Source organism: Oreochromis niloticus, linkage group LG7 (genome assembly GCF_001858045.2).
Source record: "Oreochromis niloticus isolate F11D_XX linkage group LG7, O_niloticus_UMD_NMBU, whole genome shotgun sequence".
NCBI classification, from domain to species: Eukaryota; Metazoa; Chordata; class Actinopteri; order Cichliformes; family Cichlidae; genus Oreochromis; species Oreochromis niloticus.
The window spans coordinates 13,521,469-13,538,077 of record NC_031972.2 but is presented as its reverse complement, the minus strand read 5'-3'; the positions used below and the strand labels follow the sequence as shown (position 1 = coordinate 13,538,077).

General features: G+C 41.2%; 1 protein-coding gene across 2 annotated transcripts in view; it reads left to right on the top strand.

The window, feature by feature from the left end:
- Positions 1-16,609, top strand: part of LOC100697801 (netrin receptor UNC5D) — a 172,989-nt gene that overhangs the window by 145,249 nt on the left and 11,131 nt on the right. For both annotated transcript variants that reach the window (XM_005454484.4, XM_005454485.4), the window contains 6 exons: positions 799-948; positions 1,846-2,064; positions 2,861-2,945; positions 8,367-8,538; positions 11,344-11,574; positions 15,726-15,875. In XM_005454484.4, coding sequence (XP_005454541.1) covers positions 799-948; positions 1,846-2,064; positions 2,861-2,945; positions 8,367-8,538; positions 11,344-11,574; positions 15,726-15,875 — 1,007 coding nt within the window. The remainder of the gene's footprint in view (positions 1-798; positions 949-1,845; positions 2,065-2,860; positions 2,946-8,366; positions 8,539-11,343; positions 11,575-15,725; positions 15,876-16,609) is intronic.

Here is a 16,609-nt window from a genome sequence, read left to right as displayed (position 1 = left end):
GTGGTTTTAACTGGTTTACCTGGACAATGATGCCTGGTTCCTCTATAATATTCTTGATTTGGTTCAATGTTGTGAGGGGTTTTTCTTAAATATAGAAAGCATTCTACAATCCACATTAAATGTTTTCTGTGTTTTTTGAGGCCTTTTGCTGTTTTTTATAATACTCCAGATTTGGGCACTCCAAAAAAATTGTTATATATGTTTTTTTTTTCAACCTAATGACAGCCTTCACTTACATCAAAGTCTTTTAAGGGCATAATCTGGAAAGTTCCAAACATAATTTCAGCATTTGAAATCAACTCCGGTTATTTTATCTGCATAATTTGTCTTGGAAAAACTGAGGGAACAGGTCTTGCTTGGCCTGGTTTGTCAGTCAGTTATCTAATTACTTTGGTCTAATTACTTTTGCTTTTCAAAATGGAGTATATGTATAAAAAAAATCACTGTAATTACTTAACTAAAGAGTTGATGCTTCAATTAAAGCTCACAGTCTGCACTTCAGTCACATCTTAATTGTTTGATTCAAAATCCACTGAGGTGTTGTCCTCAAACCTATGGAGCTAGCTGTAAATTGGGTTATCAGTAGAAAATGAATAGAAAAAATCAATAACAGTGTCACTTCTAAGTGAGTCACACTAAGATATGTCTTTTTTTCATTATATTACAGCAACAGCCACGGACAGAGAAAACATATTTGTGATGACATTCTCTTCAGGTTGTTTTGTTTTTTTATTGATGATGTGGGCTCTCATGGGTAATTGCTGACATACATTTGCTTTTTCTCTGTGTGTGTTTCAGCAAATCCTCTGCTTATTAATTCATCCATGCAACCTGATCTGACAGTGTCACGTACCTACACCAGCCCCATGTGTTTTCAGGACTCCATTGACAAGGAGCTAATGGCTGAGCGCTCATTCCTTGACCCGTTGCCTGATCTTAAGGTTAAAGGTTAGAAAACAGAACTCTTATGAAAGTCCATGTCTGTGGTACTCAGTTACTTTTGAAAGGGCAAGTCTCACAGAGAAGCGAACGGCTCTGTGGATGCACTAGGACGGATAATCTTACTTTGGATCTGTTTTTTCCTAAGGCAGTCTCTAGGAAAGTTTAAAAAAATAAAGTCAACTTTCAGTGCATCACGAACTAGACATTCAACAGTTCATGTTGTTGTTTGTTATTGCTGCTTGCTGCCTTTTTTTCCTTTGGTGGCATGATTAGCATTCAAAATTAAGGTGATCTTTAAAACAACTGGTCCCTAACTTAGACAGAAGTGTATAAAAAGTAGATGCTTAGTTCAATACAGTCATATGTAGAAAAACAAGAGCATTTTTATTTCACTTAGTGTGATTTTATAAAGAAAAATATTCTTATTAAAGTCAGATCTCCATTTGGCTGCAAGCCTACATACTATCGGAATTTGCTAATGATGATCAGAAGACTGTGCCACCTTATATTACAGCAGATAGACACACAATTTAAACCCCATTGCTCTTGTCTTTATGGGTTTGTTCCGGATAAATGAAAGACTCCACCCTCTTTTAAGTGCAGAGTGTTGCAATTACTACAGCCCCAGGCATACACTTTTTACCTTGAGGCAAAAAGCTTGACAGTGACAGGCTTGTTGAGACTTGTTAGTTAGGTTTTCGCTAAGCAATGGCTGGACAGTTACTGTTTAGAGCAGGGGTTTAGTAAACAGTTTCAGAGTGATTGGTTTTGCAGTCAAGAGCAAGCTTTTAAAAAGCTTTAAAGGGCTGTTTTCCTACTGTTGGATGTTTGACTGTTGGACCTGAAAAAATGTGTTAAAGCTACGCTAATTCTAATGTCACAGAGCTTTCACTGTATCCTCAGGGGTGACGGAAAGGGCAGAGTACCACGTCATGTCCCACCCTCAGACATTTCCAAGGGGACTGGCTCCAGACTATAGAGGGGTTGCAGTGGGGACAACACTGGGCAGAAGAGGCAAAAACCTTTTCAGTCCACACGTCTCTCTGACTCCCCGCCTGCCTCTGCACAGAGCAACTGCAGTGTTTGGCCATGCTGGAGGCAGGCTTGTGGTACCCAACACAGGTGAGTGTACGATGAGGCAATTATCATTCAATAGCTTCCTCCTGAAGAGCATGTGTCGACTTCAGTTCCTCCAAATTCAGCTAGCATTCACAGAGGATAGAAACTGTAAAAACAAGTTGTTCTCATTTGCACTTTTTAAGTTGTTTGACCTTGTCAGAGTTGATCTGTAGCAAAAATGAGGGAAAAAGTCACATACTGAGTAGGCGACATGATTATGGAAATATTATTTACAAAAATGAGGAAGTTAAACAGCACTAGCATTTTTAGCCAATCGGTCCCTGCCTGTAAAGTATGGAAAATGTTTTTGATCACAACAAATACTAAAAAATATTTTTTCCTCAAATAAGTTACATTTTTTTAAAAGCATTTTAGGAACATTTTAAAGCACCTAATGCGTACCGAAAAAATATAAACAAGTGTATTTAATGTGCTGCTCAGTCTATTGCATTATGCAGGCAGCTCTTTCTTGTGGCCTACATTCATCATTGTGTCCCCTGAGGGGCTTTATGTACTGCTAGATTGGCAGTAATTGTTTATGATACAGTAGAATGTTATGCATATGTCTTTGTGTTTAAGAGGAAAGGATGTCTGTGATGCCTGCTTCTGTGCATGCTTGTGACTTAAGAGATCGCTGCCAGCGTCGAATCACAAGGGGACTTGCTTTGGCGACCTTTTTCTGGGGCCCGTCACCCCTCTGGCTGTCACCTTCACTAAACAGACCTGACAGCTGAGCAGGTGTGTGTCATAAGTGTGCATGTCTGCTTGTTTGTTGATCAGCATGCCTCCTTCTCTGCAGGTATTAGCCTGCTGGTGCCTCACGGGGGGATTGCAGAAGACACTACCTGGGAGATGTACATGAGCATCAACCAGGAGGACAGCAGGTGAGGGACTCTCACTGAGGTGGTGCTGTCTGCTTCCTAGTCTGCTCTCTTTTAATCCTTCAACAACGCATTCCTCATCCCTCATCCTGCCACCTTGTCTCCTCCTCCTCCTCCCTTTGCCGAATGAGCGCCACAAACACAAAGACAAACACAAAACCTTTCTTATGAAGGCTACGCTGTGACATGTAGTGTACACATGCACATGCACATATTCCCACACAGCATGCGGTCCTTGCTCATCTCACAGACACTACAGGGGAGGACATGGTGTGTCACAAAATACATTGGCAGCTGTAGACAGATTGCATTACTGCCTTAAGCAACTGTCATAGCAGAAGAAGATACACTCCGTGAATCTAGTCGACCGTTTTGTGTTTGCAGACGTAACTGTGACAATATCTCTCCCCATTTTGACTGGTAAGAGTGATGAACTTAGTGATGTCATGATGATGGGTTATATTGATTAGGCAGAGAGATAGGGCATGGGTATGTGTCAGAATTTGGGTGAATATTTCCTGCAAGCAGAAATCTATTTCTGTAACTTTCTTGTTTCTCGCAAAGCTATCACTTGAGGAAAAAATGGGCTTGATAGATAATAACTCTGTGCAAAAGGGCTGTAATACCTTTGGATTCCATGCAGCAGAGCTTTGAAAGCTATCTGACAACCAGATGTCAGTGTTTGGACATGCTCTTGATTCACAGCAGACAGTATCAACATGTCAGTATGACTGCGTGAAGCCCTGCTAGCTAGCTGTCACCCCAACCACACCGCTAACCACCAGTGCTTCTCCATGAAATTGGATTTCTACGTCCAAGGGGGAATCATAAGTGACATCTAAATATCAGCTGTCTTTTCACCTCACTTCCACCCACCCATTTAGTGCCTGGGGTCACGTGGGAGAGGAAGCATATCAAAGGTCACATATAGGTTGTGGCACAGAGCTCAGTTAGCAGACTGGTTGCACACTCCCCCGCCTTAAGTCTCCCCAATTCAGCCAGACTGTTGCCCTCCAAGCTCCTGCTTTGCTCTGATAAGCCCAATGCTGTTTACTTCTCTGGCTGCCGCTTAAGAAGCTGCAGGAGCCGTGCACCACTGAGCTGTCACTCAAAGCCTATCTTCTGACAGCCACAGAGTCCAGGGGAGAAATTGGATGCTTTCTCCCCATTCAAACCTTAGCCATCTACATAAGACGATGCTTTCCTCTGCAAAGAATAGGAATCGATCAGCTGGGGCTCAGTTTCATGTGTTCGCGAGAGCTGCCATCCATCCTCTGGGCTTCACGAGGTTGTTTTGTGTGTGATCTTCTTCAGCTCAGCAGGGGACAGCGAGTTGTCCAAGGACAAAATACACCGGATACTCTGCATCTTGCAAAAGTTTCAAGCATATTTACGAGGCAGGCAGTTATTGCTCTGTGGTGTCAGTTATATCAGACTACACAAACTTTAAAATTTGATTGGCACTTGTTTTTGGTTGAGTCGATCTACCAGTGCCTATCTAACCTGCCCGACCCACAAAACTCACCGTCAGACCTCCCTAATGATTCTTCCCCCTTCCTTCTTTCCATCATGCATTAAAAATATTAATGCATGATGGAAATGTGGATTTTAGGATTTTAACCTTTGTATTTTTCACACTGACTCTGACAATGAGTAATTGTGGTAAAGCTGATGAAAACTATTCTAATGAGAGTGGGGGTTAGAAAAAAGCGTAATTTTTTAAGTTTTTACATTTTCTGGCATTAATATGAAACACTTACATTGCACAAAATATTAACGGAGAATTCACATTACCTTAAATCTTGAAGTCTTTGTCATGGCTTCCATTGTTACCTTAATTTTACATCCTGATGAACTTGATGCCTTGGCAAGATGTCATCGTCCAAGTTTGGCTAACTTGCAAACCGTGGTCACCTACAGGGTTTTTATCGAAGGGCTAAGATTGTGTCGAGGTCTGAGTCATATTTGTCATTTTTTGGTGCAGTAACCTGTGAACTGGATGAGCTACTACACACTGCCATTCTGGTTGACTTTTCTCTGGTTTCTGAGTCTTTTCCTTTTTCCTTCCTTTCTCTGCTTCATCTTGTTTGTTAGCCTAAATTACATCCTTGTATTTAATTTTCATTTAATTTTTCATCATTAGGTTTATTATTTTCACATCCTCCCTTAGATCTCTTTCCGCCCTCATTAGTGCCTAATTGAGTTCACCTGTGCTTTATTACCACTTTTCCCATGTTGTGCGTTTTGTCTGTGTGTTTTTGTCACATCACTGTGTTACTTACCTTTGTTCCTGCTTCTTCTAATCTTCAGTGTGGAGTTTCCTGCTTCCTTCCAGCAGTGCCTTTTGTTATATATTTTTCTATAAAACTTTAAGATCCTTTTCCTTACCCTGTGACTTGTCACTTGGCTTCCGACCTTAAACATCTGATGGTCTTATAGTGAGAAATATTACTGTAGATGTGGGAAAAAAACATAAAAATCATTTTGTAAAACTGCACTAACACTGCACACTAGGTATACATGCAGCCATTGCATAGCTTTAATTTTAGATTTTTACCACAAATACTTTTTCTGGCTATAACAAAAATAATCTGCATGATCCGATAACAACTTGCTTGTATTTTCCACAGAGTGCCCCCCTTAGCTAAAATTCCAGCTAATGAGGACACTTCTGTTTCTGCAATTCCGTCAAACGCCATGCGGCTGTGACAGCTTGAAAGAAAGACTGTCAAACACTAACAAGGAATTGTGAAAATATGATTTGCAAGTGTGACCTGAGAAAAAAAAAAGATGCATTACACTGGATGTTGTTTTGTTGAAACCCCAAAAAACGGGAAGAGAAGTGTGATGTGTTTTCTGCATATATGAGACAAGGCTCCACTGTTAAAATACACTTCAACCATCATCCTGGAATGATATTTCTTTGTTCGCATATAAACAATCAGAGTTGCTAAATAACCATCTTTAATCTTTGCTCGCAGGCAATCCAGATAATTACCATAGTCTCAGCAGTAGGCAACCTTGGTTTCCTCATAGCTAAGGGCTGATTAGCACGAAAGTGCAGCTGCAGGCCAAGGTGCTACTGCGATGTGTGATTTTATTTTTAGACCCCAGATCATAACCTCTTTTAATTTTTTAGTGTTGATTGGTAACAGCATAATGGAGAGGGTTGAAAAAAAGCTTCACACATCACTCTGCACCAGAAACTGTTAATATAACAGGAGGTGAACAGTCTCAACCACACATCATGCATCTACCCTGTCTGCATGCAGGGACATATACACACCATCTTACACCATGCCTCGCCTTCCCACTTCTGTTATAGTCATAAAAAGGTTGATCTTACAGGTAATTTGCTGAACGGGCTGGAAAACTAAAAAAGAAACAAAAAAACAATCCTCCTCCAACTCAGGTGCTGTTTTTTGAATTAAATTTGTCAAAACTAAATTTACATGTTGTTTCTGTGGCTTAAATTATGCTCATTATAACTTTACTTGCTAACAGTGCATACGCTTAACACTTAAAAATGAGAAGTCAGCTTCAACTTTGCAATGCCGCTGACAGTTAAATGTTGCAAAAAGAAAAGTAATAGATGTTTTCTGAAGTGCCATGACATCATCATCTTCTGTGTCAGGCAATAGCTACAATCAAGAGCACCCTTTGAAAATTAAAAGTGCATTTTGTGTTGAGAAAATCTGGTTACTGGGGAAACAAGACTGACTGTATGATATCTAGTGAGGTTTTTGTTTTTTGGTGTTTTTTTTTTAACGCTGCACTGACATTTACTGTGAATGTGTCAGCAAAAGTATGAGCCGCATCCTAAAAATCAGAGACGCTGTGTGAGGGGGGCATGACGCTCAGAGAATCCTGAATTAATGTAGCAGATTTCTACAACAGCAGAGATAGTAGTGGAAGCATAACTTTCAGGGGGAACAAAAATTTATTAAACCTCAGATATGATTCATGATCATTTACATGCTGTCTGGGGGGACAACTTATATTAGTGTAGTCATTGACACATTTGCCTCACAAGCAAAAAGTCACAGGTTTGATCCCAAGAGGAGATCCGCTGGGGTTGAGTCAGGAAGGCATCTGGTGTAAAAAATCAAACATGTGAAGCAAACATGCGTGAAAGTAGATTTACACTTCAAATTTAGATAATAATAAATACCTCAAGAAGCCTGCCAAGTGCCAAGACCTGCTTCTAAAAAAGACTTTGTAAAAATATTTGCTCACAATCAGAATATAATTTGGGCGTACCTTTCTGCTTAGTTATACACGAGTCGGGGGCTGCTAAGATCGAAAACTACATTACACACAAAACACAATAACAACAAAAAAATTGACAAAATTCAACAACATTTCAAAAACGAAATCATTTTTTTACCCTTTGGCCAAAAAATTGTAGGTATTGTCGCTGGGCAGGCTGCATGGACACCCAAGTGTGTGAATATCTCAAGAACAAGGCGACAAAAGACTTTCAAATTCATCCCATAGATGCATCTACTAAAAATCCCAGATGACCTCAAGGTGAAGGTCAGAGGTTAGCTTTTCTGGGAATCACAAAGGATTTTCAGCTGTATACCATACATGCATCTACTAAAAGACTGAGGGGTATACACCGACAGGCACCCATATTTTGTCACATGTATCTTGTGTTTTCTGTTCCGTTGTTGTGTTTTGTTTTTTTGACGTAGTGTTTTGCACTCGAGGGCCATTGTAGCTCATGCGTTTACATGAGAGGCGCCGTCCATAGAAATTGTACTTTCAGTGTGTGTTGGTGTTTTCCATATTTGTACAGATGTGTGGTGCCCCATTCACGCCTTACACATTAATGCATCTGTGTTGGCTTGTCATGGTCACTCCCCGCTGCAGCTGTATTAATGACCCTGAGAAATATCCATGCTGTGCCTGTGACAACAGCACCAATATCGTGTCCTGTGTATGTGAGGTGTCCACCCAGGGCAGCTGCATGACTGATGGTGGTCCCATTGATTACTCTCAGTCTTCGGGGCTTCCAGCCAAGATTGGGCTCCTGGCCAAGAGCAGCTTGGCCTGGCTCATCTGTCACCGGACTGGCCTGAGCAGGCTTCATAAGCTCCATCGACCCACAAAGCTTACACGCACTGTGCTAAAGCCTGTCCTCCCCAGCCTCACTGTCCATTAGTCTTGGTGCTTTAATCTCCCTCTATCTGTGTGTCTGTGTGTCAGCTAGTCAGCAATTGATTCATTATGAGTGTCCAAGGATTTGAGTTTACTTTGTTCATAGGAAAGGGTCACACTCTGAAAGCTTGTTGAAGCAGTGATTCATGTTTTTGTTAAAAAACTTGTAACGAACCCATCCAGCTTCATTAACACGACTACAGATCAAACATGAAGTTTACCATAAATGTTTTCTAATGATATGATTCTCTACCTCTACAGTACTGTGTCCGAGGATGGGCCAGAGATCTTTTTGAGCCCTGCAGTGACTTACGGCCCACCAGGCCTTGACCTCTCCTATCCAATAGCCATGACCATAGCCCATTGTGCAGAAGTTGCTGCTGATAATTGGACCATCCGCCTAAAGAGACACATCCAAGACAACAAGTGGGAGGTGAGCAAATTCTGCTACCCTTCACCTGTAGTTAACATGTTTGAATTTCCTCCTGTGGCATAGGTGCAGAACGCTAACAAGTACAAGCACACATCTCTCACTAGTGCCCAGAATATCAATAGGATCAGATAAACTGCTTCGACCTACTTTGATGAAAATTTTCATCCTGAACTGTAGTCATGCAGGCAAGGAGCTGATTTCAGGGTTGCCAGCTTAGATTTGTCATTCTGCATAAAATTTAGCCTTTCAAGCTCTACCTCATGCGTCATTTGCATTTGGTCTGACATTTCTTTTGGATGTAAGACAGATACCTCAACGTGAGGTCAAAACCAGATAAAAACCAGCAAGGGTGTTTTTTAAAAGATTTAAGACGTTGCTGCTCTAAATGCGTTATTCCTGTGATTCCTACTTTTTGGATTTTTTTTCCATTTATTTGGGTCTTTCAGTGTAATAACCCCTCTGAAAAGCCCTTCCACTCCACCCTATAGAGCTACTTCACAGACCCACAGAAGAACACTCAGACATCCACCTCCACTCCAAACACCCTCTATTCATTTTCTTGTGTTTTCTTGGCAGAGTACACACATCGGAGATCTTTTCTAAGATCTTTTTAATGTTTAACTAACCTCATCAAAAACCTCTAAGAACCTCATTGAGGCGAAGCGACCCCGGAGCCACCAAGTTTGCTTGACCTTGGGGGTCTGTGACTCTCTACCAGCCGGGTCCTTTCACTCTGCGTGACATTTACACAGATGTAATTTGTCAGCACACACATTTCTCAAAAGGAAGCTATCAAAAGACCTATCACTGGTGGGAGCTATATGTCAACAGAGAGGAGAGAAAAGAAGAGAAAGGACGGAACAGACAGAAAGGGGGAGGTAGGCTCTGGCAGAACGGCAGAGAGATTCTTTGAATGTAAAGCTGTGGACCATCTCTGTCACTGAGAAATAATGAGGCCTTTATCTCAGACAGGATGCTTACTCAAAACCTAATCTCTGGAATTAGTGATATAATGGGAGATGGAGGTTCCTCTTCCACTCTTTCTTTCTCTCTTTCCTTCTTCCACCTCTGCCTCTTTTTCACTGTGTCTGCCTCTCAGTGCCATTCCCATTAAAGTCTGCACTTTGGTACACTAGATTTTGACTCTATCATTTCTCCCTGGCTGCCTGGCGGGGATGAGCTATGTCATGGAGATCCTTCATGTCTGCTCCAGCGCTAATGGGGCAGGTTTAGGAAGCTATGGGACACTAAATTACCCTACATTGCTTTATATGCCTCAGCCAGGCCATATGCAGAGGGGACCTGTGGGTCACAGTTATGTTCCAAAGGTGATTTAGGGAGAATTGAGCACAAGATGAGTAGCAATTGGCCGTTGGATACAACTGCGCCCCGCTAATCCGTTTTGTCAGTGTTACTGTATCCCCATCTGTTTAGTGAGATGTGTCATTATTCATTTGGCCGTCTTTCAGCTTTGCACAGCTCCTGGTCCTGTTTAAGTCTATGTACGAGGGAGAGATTCCAAGTTACTGTCTGCGAAGTGTCTTAATAAAATGCCTAACAGCAATGCAAAAACGCTGATCAGTGGCTCCTGTGAATTGTTGGTTAACTGCATGACCATTCAAAGTCTTTATTTGTCTTTATTTTCTACAGGAAATGGTGGCCAATAAGATAATGTCCAAACAATCGGCTTACAACTATTGCCTTAATCATGCCAATACAGGCAGGATATGGTTAAGGTTTTAGTTTCATCGTAAACTTAAAGCAGGTTTTTAAAGCAGTTAAGTGCATTACAGTCAGCACTACTAAAGAACATATAGCATGCATGATTGCAGCACAGCTGAGCACAGTGATGCAGAGTCAAGTGGTGTCTTCACATTAACAAGTGAAATGCATTACTGAAAAGCTGAGAGTAATTTAAGAGCATCAGACAGATACACTATGCCCTGGAGCCACTAAGACCTTTGCTTGACCTTGGGGGTCTGTGACGCGCTACCAGCCGGGTCCTTTCAGGCCTCGTGACATTTATATAGATTTAATTTGTCAGCAGACACATTGTTCAAAATGAAGCTATCGAAAGATGCGTCGCTGAAGGCAGGTGCGTGCCAACAGAGAGAAAAAATAAAAAGGAGACTGTACTGGACAGACACATTAGAATTTTTTTAACCTCCTGAAACCCCAGAAAAGTCCAGTATCACTCAGGATGCATCAAAAATCATGAGTATGACAGAATTCCAAAATTACAGTGTTCTTATGTTTAACTACTAAGCCACTGAAGTCGTTTTATTTAACACCTCCATAATTTTATCCTTGGACTCAACTAGAGTTTCTCTGCATGACTGACAGCTTAAAATAAACTTATTTAACTTATACTGTGCCTCGTTGCAGCCCCTCAGTTAATCCTCTGTCTGAAACAAGCTGTTTTAGCTCCCTCCACTTTTCCTTTAAGCGAGCTTTTTTCCGACTGACTGCCCCTTGCAAACAGAGGGTTTGAGCAGCAGGTGGGTGAAGCTTCTTCTCACAGCCAGAGCTATCTGCTCTCATTGACATCATACGGAGCCAAGAGTCAAAAAAACCTGTCTGACTTGGAGTGTTCAAACATTCTGTAGCCAGAGCATTTGGCTCACGGGGCTTACTTGAAGATATGCAAATATCAATGTTTGAAAATCTGGCCGTGTTTAATATGAGTATTCACCAATGCAGCGGATCGTGTGTACATATATGCATAATATAACCGAAATAAGGAAAAGCATATTACATTTAATCCTGGACCTAAATTAGTCTCCTTTTGTGTCCCTACCACCAAAGGAAGTGATGTCTGTAGATGAGGAGAGCACCTCCTGTTACTGTCTGCTGGAGGCCCAGAAGTGCCATGTGCTGTTGGAGCATCCAGGTCGCTACGCTCTGGTGGGGGAGCCGCTGAATCAGGAGGCAGGCAAGCGTCTGAGGCTGGCTGTGTTTGGTAGTCCGGATGCCAGCAACTCTCTGGGCTTCACCCTCAGGGTTTACTGTGTGGACGACACACCCCATGCATTTCAGGTAAGAGGGAAGAGAGAAATGATGAATATCAGGAATATACTTGGTCAATATGTGAATATAGGTGTTTCCTACATTAATTATTTTATCAATAAACCTCAACTCATACTAGCATACTCACATACTTATATTTGCCACTTGATTACTCGGTTGATTTTATCAGTGGAGCACCACTAACTAGTGGCTGAGAGCGCCATTGGTTGCTCCACAAAGACACACAGTATGCTGCATTTTTGTCTTCATTGTCTATTTAAAGACTGTGAAAGCGACAGAAACAATCTAATAAGTCTGATGTAAATAGCCTGCTGCTGAGTTATTAAGCTCCTGTGCAGTGCAGGTGCAGACTAGTTCTGTTCTGAACTGAAAGTGACAGTTCCACCTAGTAAAGGGCTGAATGTGTTACTGATCTGAAGGCAGCCTAAACCACATCAAAAATGAACAGTGATGCCTTCACTTACTGCTTGAAAAAAAAAGAAAAAAAAAAGCAAAAGTGCCTTTGAAGGTTGACTCATTTTCCCCCTGTTGTACGTACTGAAGTGGCTTTTACCTGTGACGTATTCACTTATTCATTTACATACTCATTGAACTGCATTCAAATGGTAATAAGACTGCTTAACTTCACAAAAACAAAATAGATTCATGATTTTCCCTTCATGCAACATCAAGAAAAGCACACAAAAAATGAAATCACAAAGAAAAGACAAACCCTGTTTTGTTTGAAATGGCCAAACTTGTCTCAGTGGTACACATGAAGTCATATAAAGGCTGCTGAACATCAATGCGGATGTACTTTGATGAAACTTAGCTTAAGGCTATTGTCATCATTCCAATATGGTAATATTTAGCTAAACAGAGCGTTGGAGAATCAAAAATTTTGAACAGATGATTAAAAGTGACCTGCAGAGTTATAACTAAAGTCAAAGTATTTCCCTTTATGGCAGTACTACAGGAAAAGTTCAAGAGTCAGGAGGATTCACCTCTGCACCTGCATGTATGTGATTATTTTACATCACTGGACCCAAACTGCTATCCACAGAGTTATGCTGCTAGCCTGGTGACCAATATTATTTCCTCAGAATTATGATGTATAATGAAGTCTGAATAGATTATGTAAGATGTAAAATATGCTGCAAAGCTAAATGCAGTAGCTCGGGTTCCACTCTGACCTGTTAGCCCTCGGTGGCTCCCTGTCTCTTTATTGCTTCCTCTTCACTATGTAATAACGGAAAAAGCCCAAAAGATGAATTTTAAAAAACCTCTAACTCACTCCCTTTTAAACAGCAAATAAAATGCCTGTATTTTTATAGCATGATCACACATGACAGCATAGTACCCTTCATAAAAAGAGTTAACGACCCTAGCCTTCTGGTGTCCCACTAATAAAAATCTTCCCCTTTTGATGAAAGTCAAATCTTCTAATAGTGCAGGATCAGATCTGGAGATTAAATGTATTTTAATTGTAAGTTTTAAAAAAAAGGTGCCTTGGGATTTTTTATATAAATACATTTTTAAAGTTGGAAAGTTGCTGGTGGTTTTGTCTAGAAGCTTTGCTGTCTGGAAGAGTTTTTTTGTGCTCCACTGAAGATATGTTCTGTAACATAGCCGCTGGGAGATGCCTGATGACTAAGAGACAAAGAGGGACTTTTAATTACAAAGACAACAGATGCTTCAAGGTTGCGTCTCTGCCCTTTCTTTAAGTAATTTAATTTGCTCTCTGTTAATTAAATGTGTTTCAGTATTGCATTCCATGTGACGAGTCTTAGAATCAGACACAGTCTGAGATGGTGCACAAGTTCACTGGTGTGCTCTTGAGTGATGAAAAGTTTGCCTTTCTCCTCACAGCGAAAGCCAGACTCAAAAGTACAAATGTACCTCTTTGTTAAAAGATGCTGCAGTTTAAAACACGACTTTTTCAATGATTGTTTCTTTCCTGTTTTAATTAAATTATTCTGAAGTTGTGCTGAGAGCTGTCCCTTAGCCATTAGGCCTGCTTGAATTTTTTGGCTCCACCCTAGAGGCAGAATTCCAAGTGAACAAAGAGAAATTGGATGTAGGTGCCAAGAGCCAATTTACTCCACCTCTCCATCAGTCAGACATGGTTATTTGTTCATTTGTTCTTTTTTTTTGCCTTTGTTTGTGCTCCATACGACAAATAATTTCCCCTGTGAGCTTGAAGCAGGAATCGATCAGGTTCAAGGCAGCCTGTGTCGTTTGCATTGTGCTCCTTTCCCCACCCTTCCCTGCAAATCCAAGATACAGAAGATGTAAACACAAACATGCAAGTCGAGCACACGCCAGCACATGCACGCATACAGAGCCCTTCAACAATAGAGTGAAATTTGATGCTTTTGCTGCTTTAGGCGAATAAATTTCCAGAGACTGGCTCTGAAAGCTCCTGAATATTTTAGTAATTTTATACAATTAGCCATTCTAATGTCTCTCTGTTCATATCTGCAAAAGTCAGCTTACAGTTCACTGTCTAGTGTGAGTCGCTGCCCCGGATGTTTCCGACTACATGCGTCTTTCACACGTAAAAGGTGGTAGCAGCTGTGTACCCTTCATTTTACTCAGTCTTTTCATATGTTAAGAATGCTGGGAGGCATACATCAGTGTGAGCACCCAGAAAATGCTCCATGAATTAAAAAAAATACACTGTAAAAAGAGAAAACAAAAAAAATTGTCGAGCAGTACAGCAGATGCAATAGATCAATTGTGGAAAGGTCTTAAGACAAAAAAGGAAAGGAAAGCTGTGGTGGACTTAATAAACAGGTTGCCCACAAAAACAGCGATTGCGGATGACAACCTCGACACAGTGGTCAGTGGCATCTCCATCAGCATCGAGAATACAGAAGCATCACAATCTGCTCAGAGGAGACTGTGAAAGCAGCATCAAGGAGACTCTTGCAAAAAAATAAATAAATCAATAATTAACTATTTCTAAAGTGATGGAAAGCCAAAGTTTGGAGAAAGACAAACTATTTCACCGCATCAATATAACACGGATCATGTCAGAGCATGGCTGCCTCTGGAAGCGGCTCATTTGCCTTTATCGATGATGCAGCAGATGACGGCAGCAGCAGGATGAAATCTGAAGATAAATTTTGTCTGGCTGCGTACAAAGGAGCTCTTCCAGTCTCGCAAGACTGTGGCCACCAAACACACTGGCTGTGAAACCAAAGCTTTTATCAGTGACAACTCAGACCTCACCAGATTGAAACCCTTTTGGGCATTTTACCTGGAGAAAGAAGATTGAAGAGAGAGCAGCTGTAACAAACATCAGCTAAAGGCAGTTGCTTTGAAAGCTTAGAAAAGCATTTGTTATGTCAGCGGCTGTCATTGCGTCTCAGGGCTATGCACTAGACATTCCCACTGTTATTTCCCTCGACATTCATTTGTTAACTTACCTACACCTAAATAAATGGGGAACCTACGCGGTCTCTCTCTCTTTTTTTTGTGGAGCACAGTAAGTTCCTGTCACTCTGCATATTAATATTGTTATTGTGAATTTTCTCTCTGCTTTGAGGGAGCTTTTAGTATTTTTAGTACCCACTCAGTCTGGGCACATTTTGAAAGCATAAAAATGATGTTTTTACATTCATGGTCACAGTTGCTCTAAAAGAGTGCAAGCCCGTCTGGCAGGGGGAAAAAACAGAGTTTTTCTTCCATTTTTTTTTGTCCATTTGAAAAATAAATATAATATTTGGTCACATTTTTCAGACTTTTTTTTAGGGAAATAGCTTAAAAGTTCTGGTTCAAATCTGACTGTTAATGGTGGGGATTACTTTCATCAGACCATTGCTTTTTGGTCAATAATTGTCAGAAAATATTCACAAATTTCTTTAAATTGTTCATTTTCTCCAGCCAACAGTTCAAAATCCACAGCAACTTAATTCAGTGTTAAAGACAAAGACTAAGGTTGATGTAGTTGATGATTAATTTGAATTGTTTGAGCTGTTCTCAGTTTCTTTCATTCTTCCCGTTTTTAACTTGAACGTTGCTCTTTGCTCTGATTCATCGGTGCATGTTTTCAAATCTGTACTCTTTTGTCTTTGTGTCTTTTTCCTGACACACTGACACTTAACAACCTTTTTCCTGTACTTTGCTAACCCGTACCCCACCCCTGGAAAAAAATATGTCACACCTTTCCTTATCAGGAGGTGGCAGTGGGCGAGCGCAGCAGGGGCGGGCGGCTGCTGGAGGAGCCTAAAATGATGCTGTTTAAGGCGAACACGTTCAGCCTCCAGGTATCCATCCAGGATGTCCCACAGTTACTCTGGAGCATCAAGCCTTTCACCACCTGCCAGGTAGGCACTTCCTGTTTTTTATCATTTCGAGTCAAAAGCAGGACATGTGTTAACTGCGTGTGCATGTTCAGTGTTTGTCACGGTCATGCACAATGAAGGAAGCTGTGCACCTTCATCAGCTTCCCTGTGTTTTTTATTTGGTCACATCAAAGCCAGAGGACAGCAGCAAGGGCACAGCAGGGGATCACTACGGCTGGCTATCTCGCCCACACACACACCCTTACAAACTTAATTATGACTTCCAGGCAAGGCATATACACACACACACACCCACTCTCATATCATGCTTATCTTCCTTGGGGTCTCCATGCTGCATGTTCTGCTCTCCCCCGTGATGTTTATCCCACCAGTGACATCCTATTAGCAGAATTAGCCTGCCATAATGCCGCAAGTATACCAACTAGGATTTCTCAGGGAAGAGCCGCTGTGAGAGGGTGCTGCAGGGAAGACGACGACAGGCTTTCATTCAGACACTACTCTCGTCTAAAGGAGGCTTTTATAAGAGTCTGTCCCGCTGTCTGATGGAGCTGAAGAGAGGATGATTCATCTGTAGAACAGTGTTTTTGACCTGTTCTTACTGCACCACTGTCTGGGTTACACAGTAGTTAGTAATTGAAGGTGAAATTGACCTTTTAGATTGCATAGCTCTGTTACTTTTAGTTTTTTCAGTTATTTGGAGGAAATGTAGTGCAAGCTGCCCTAATACCATCATCTCAGCACTGCTCCTGATCCAA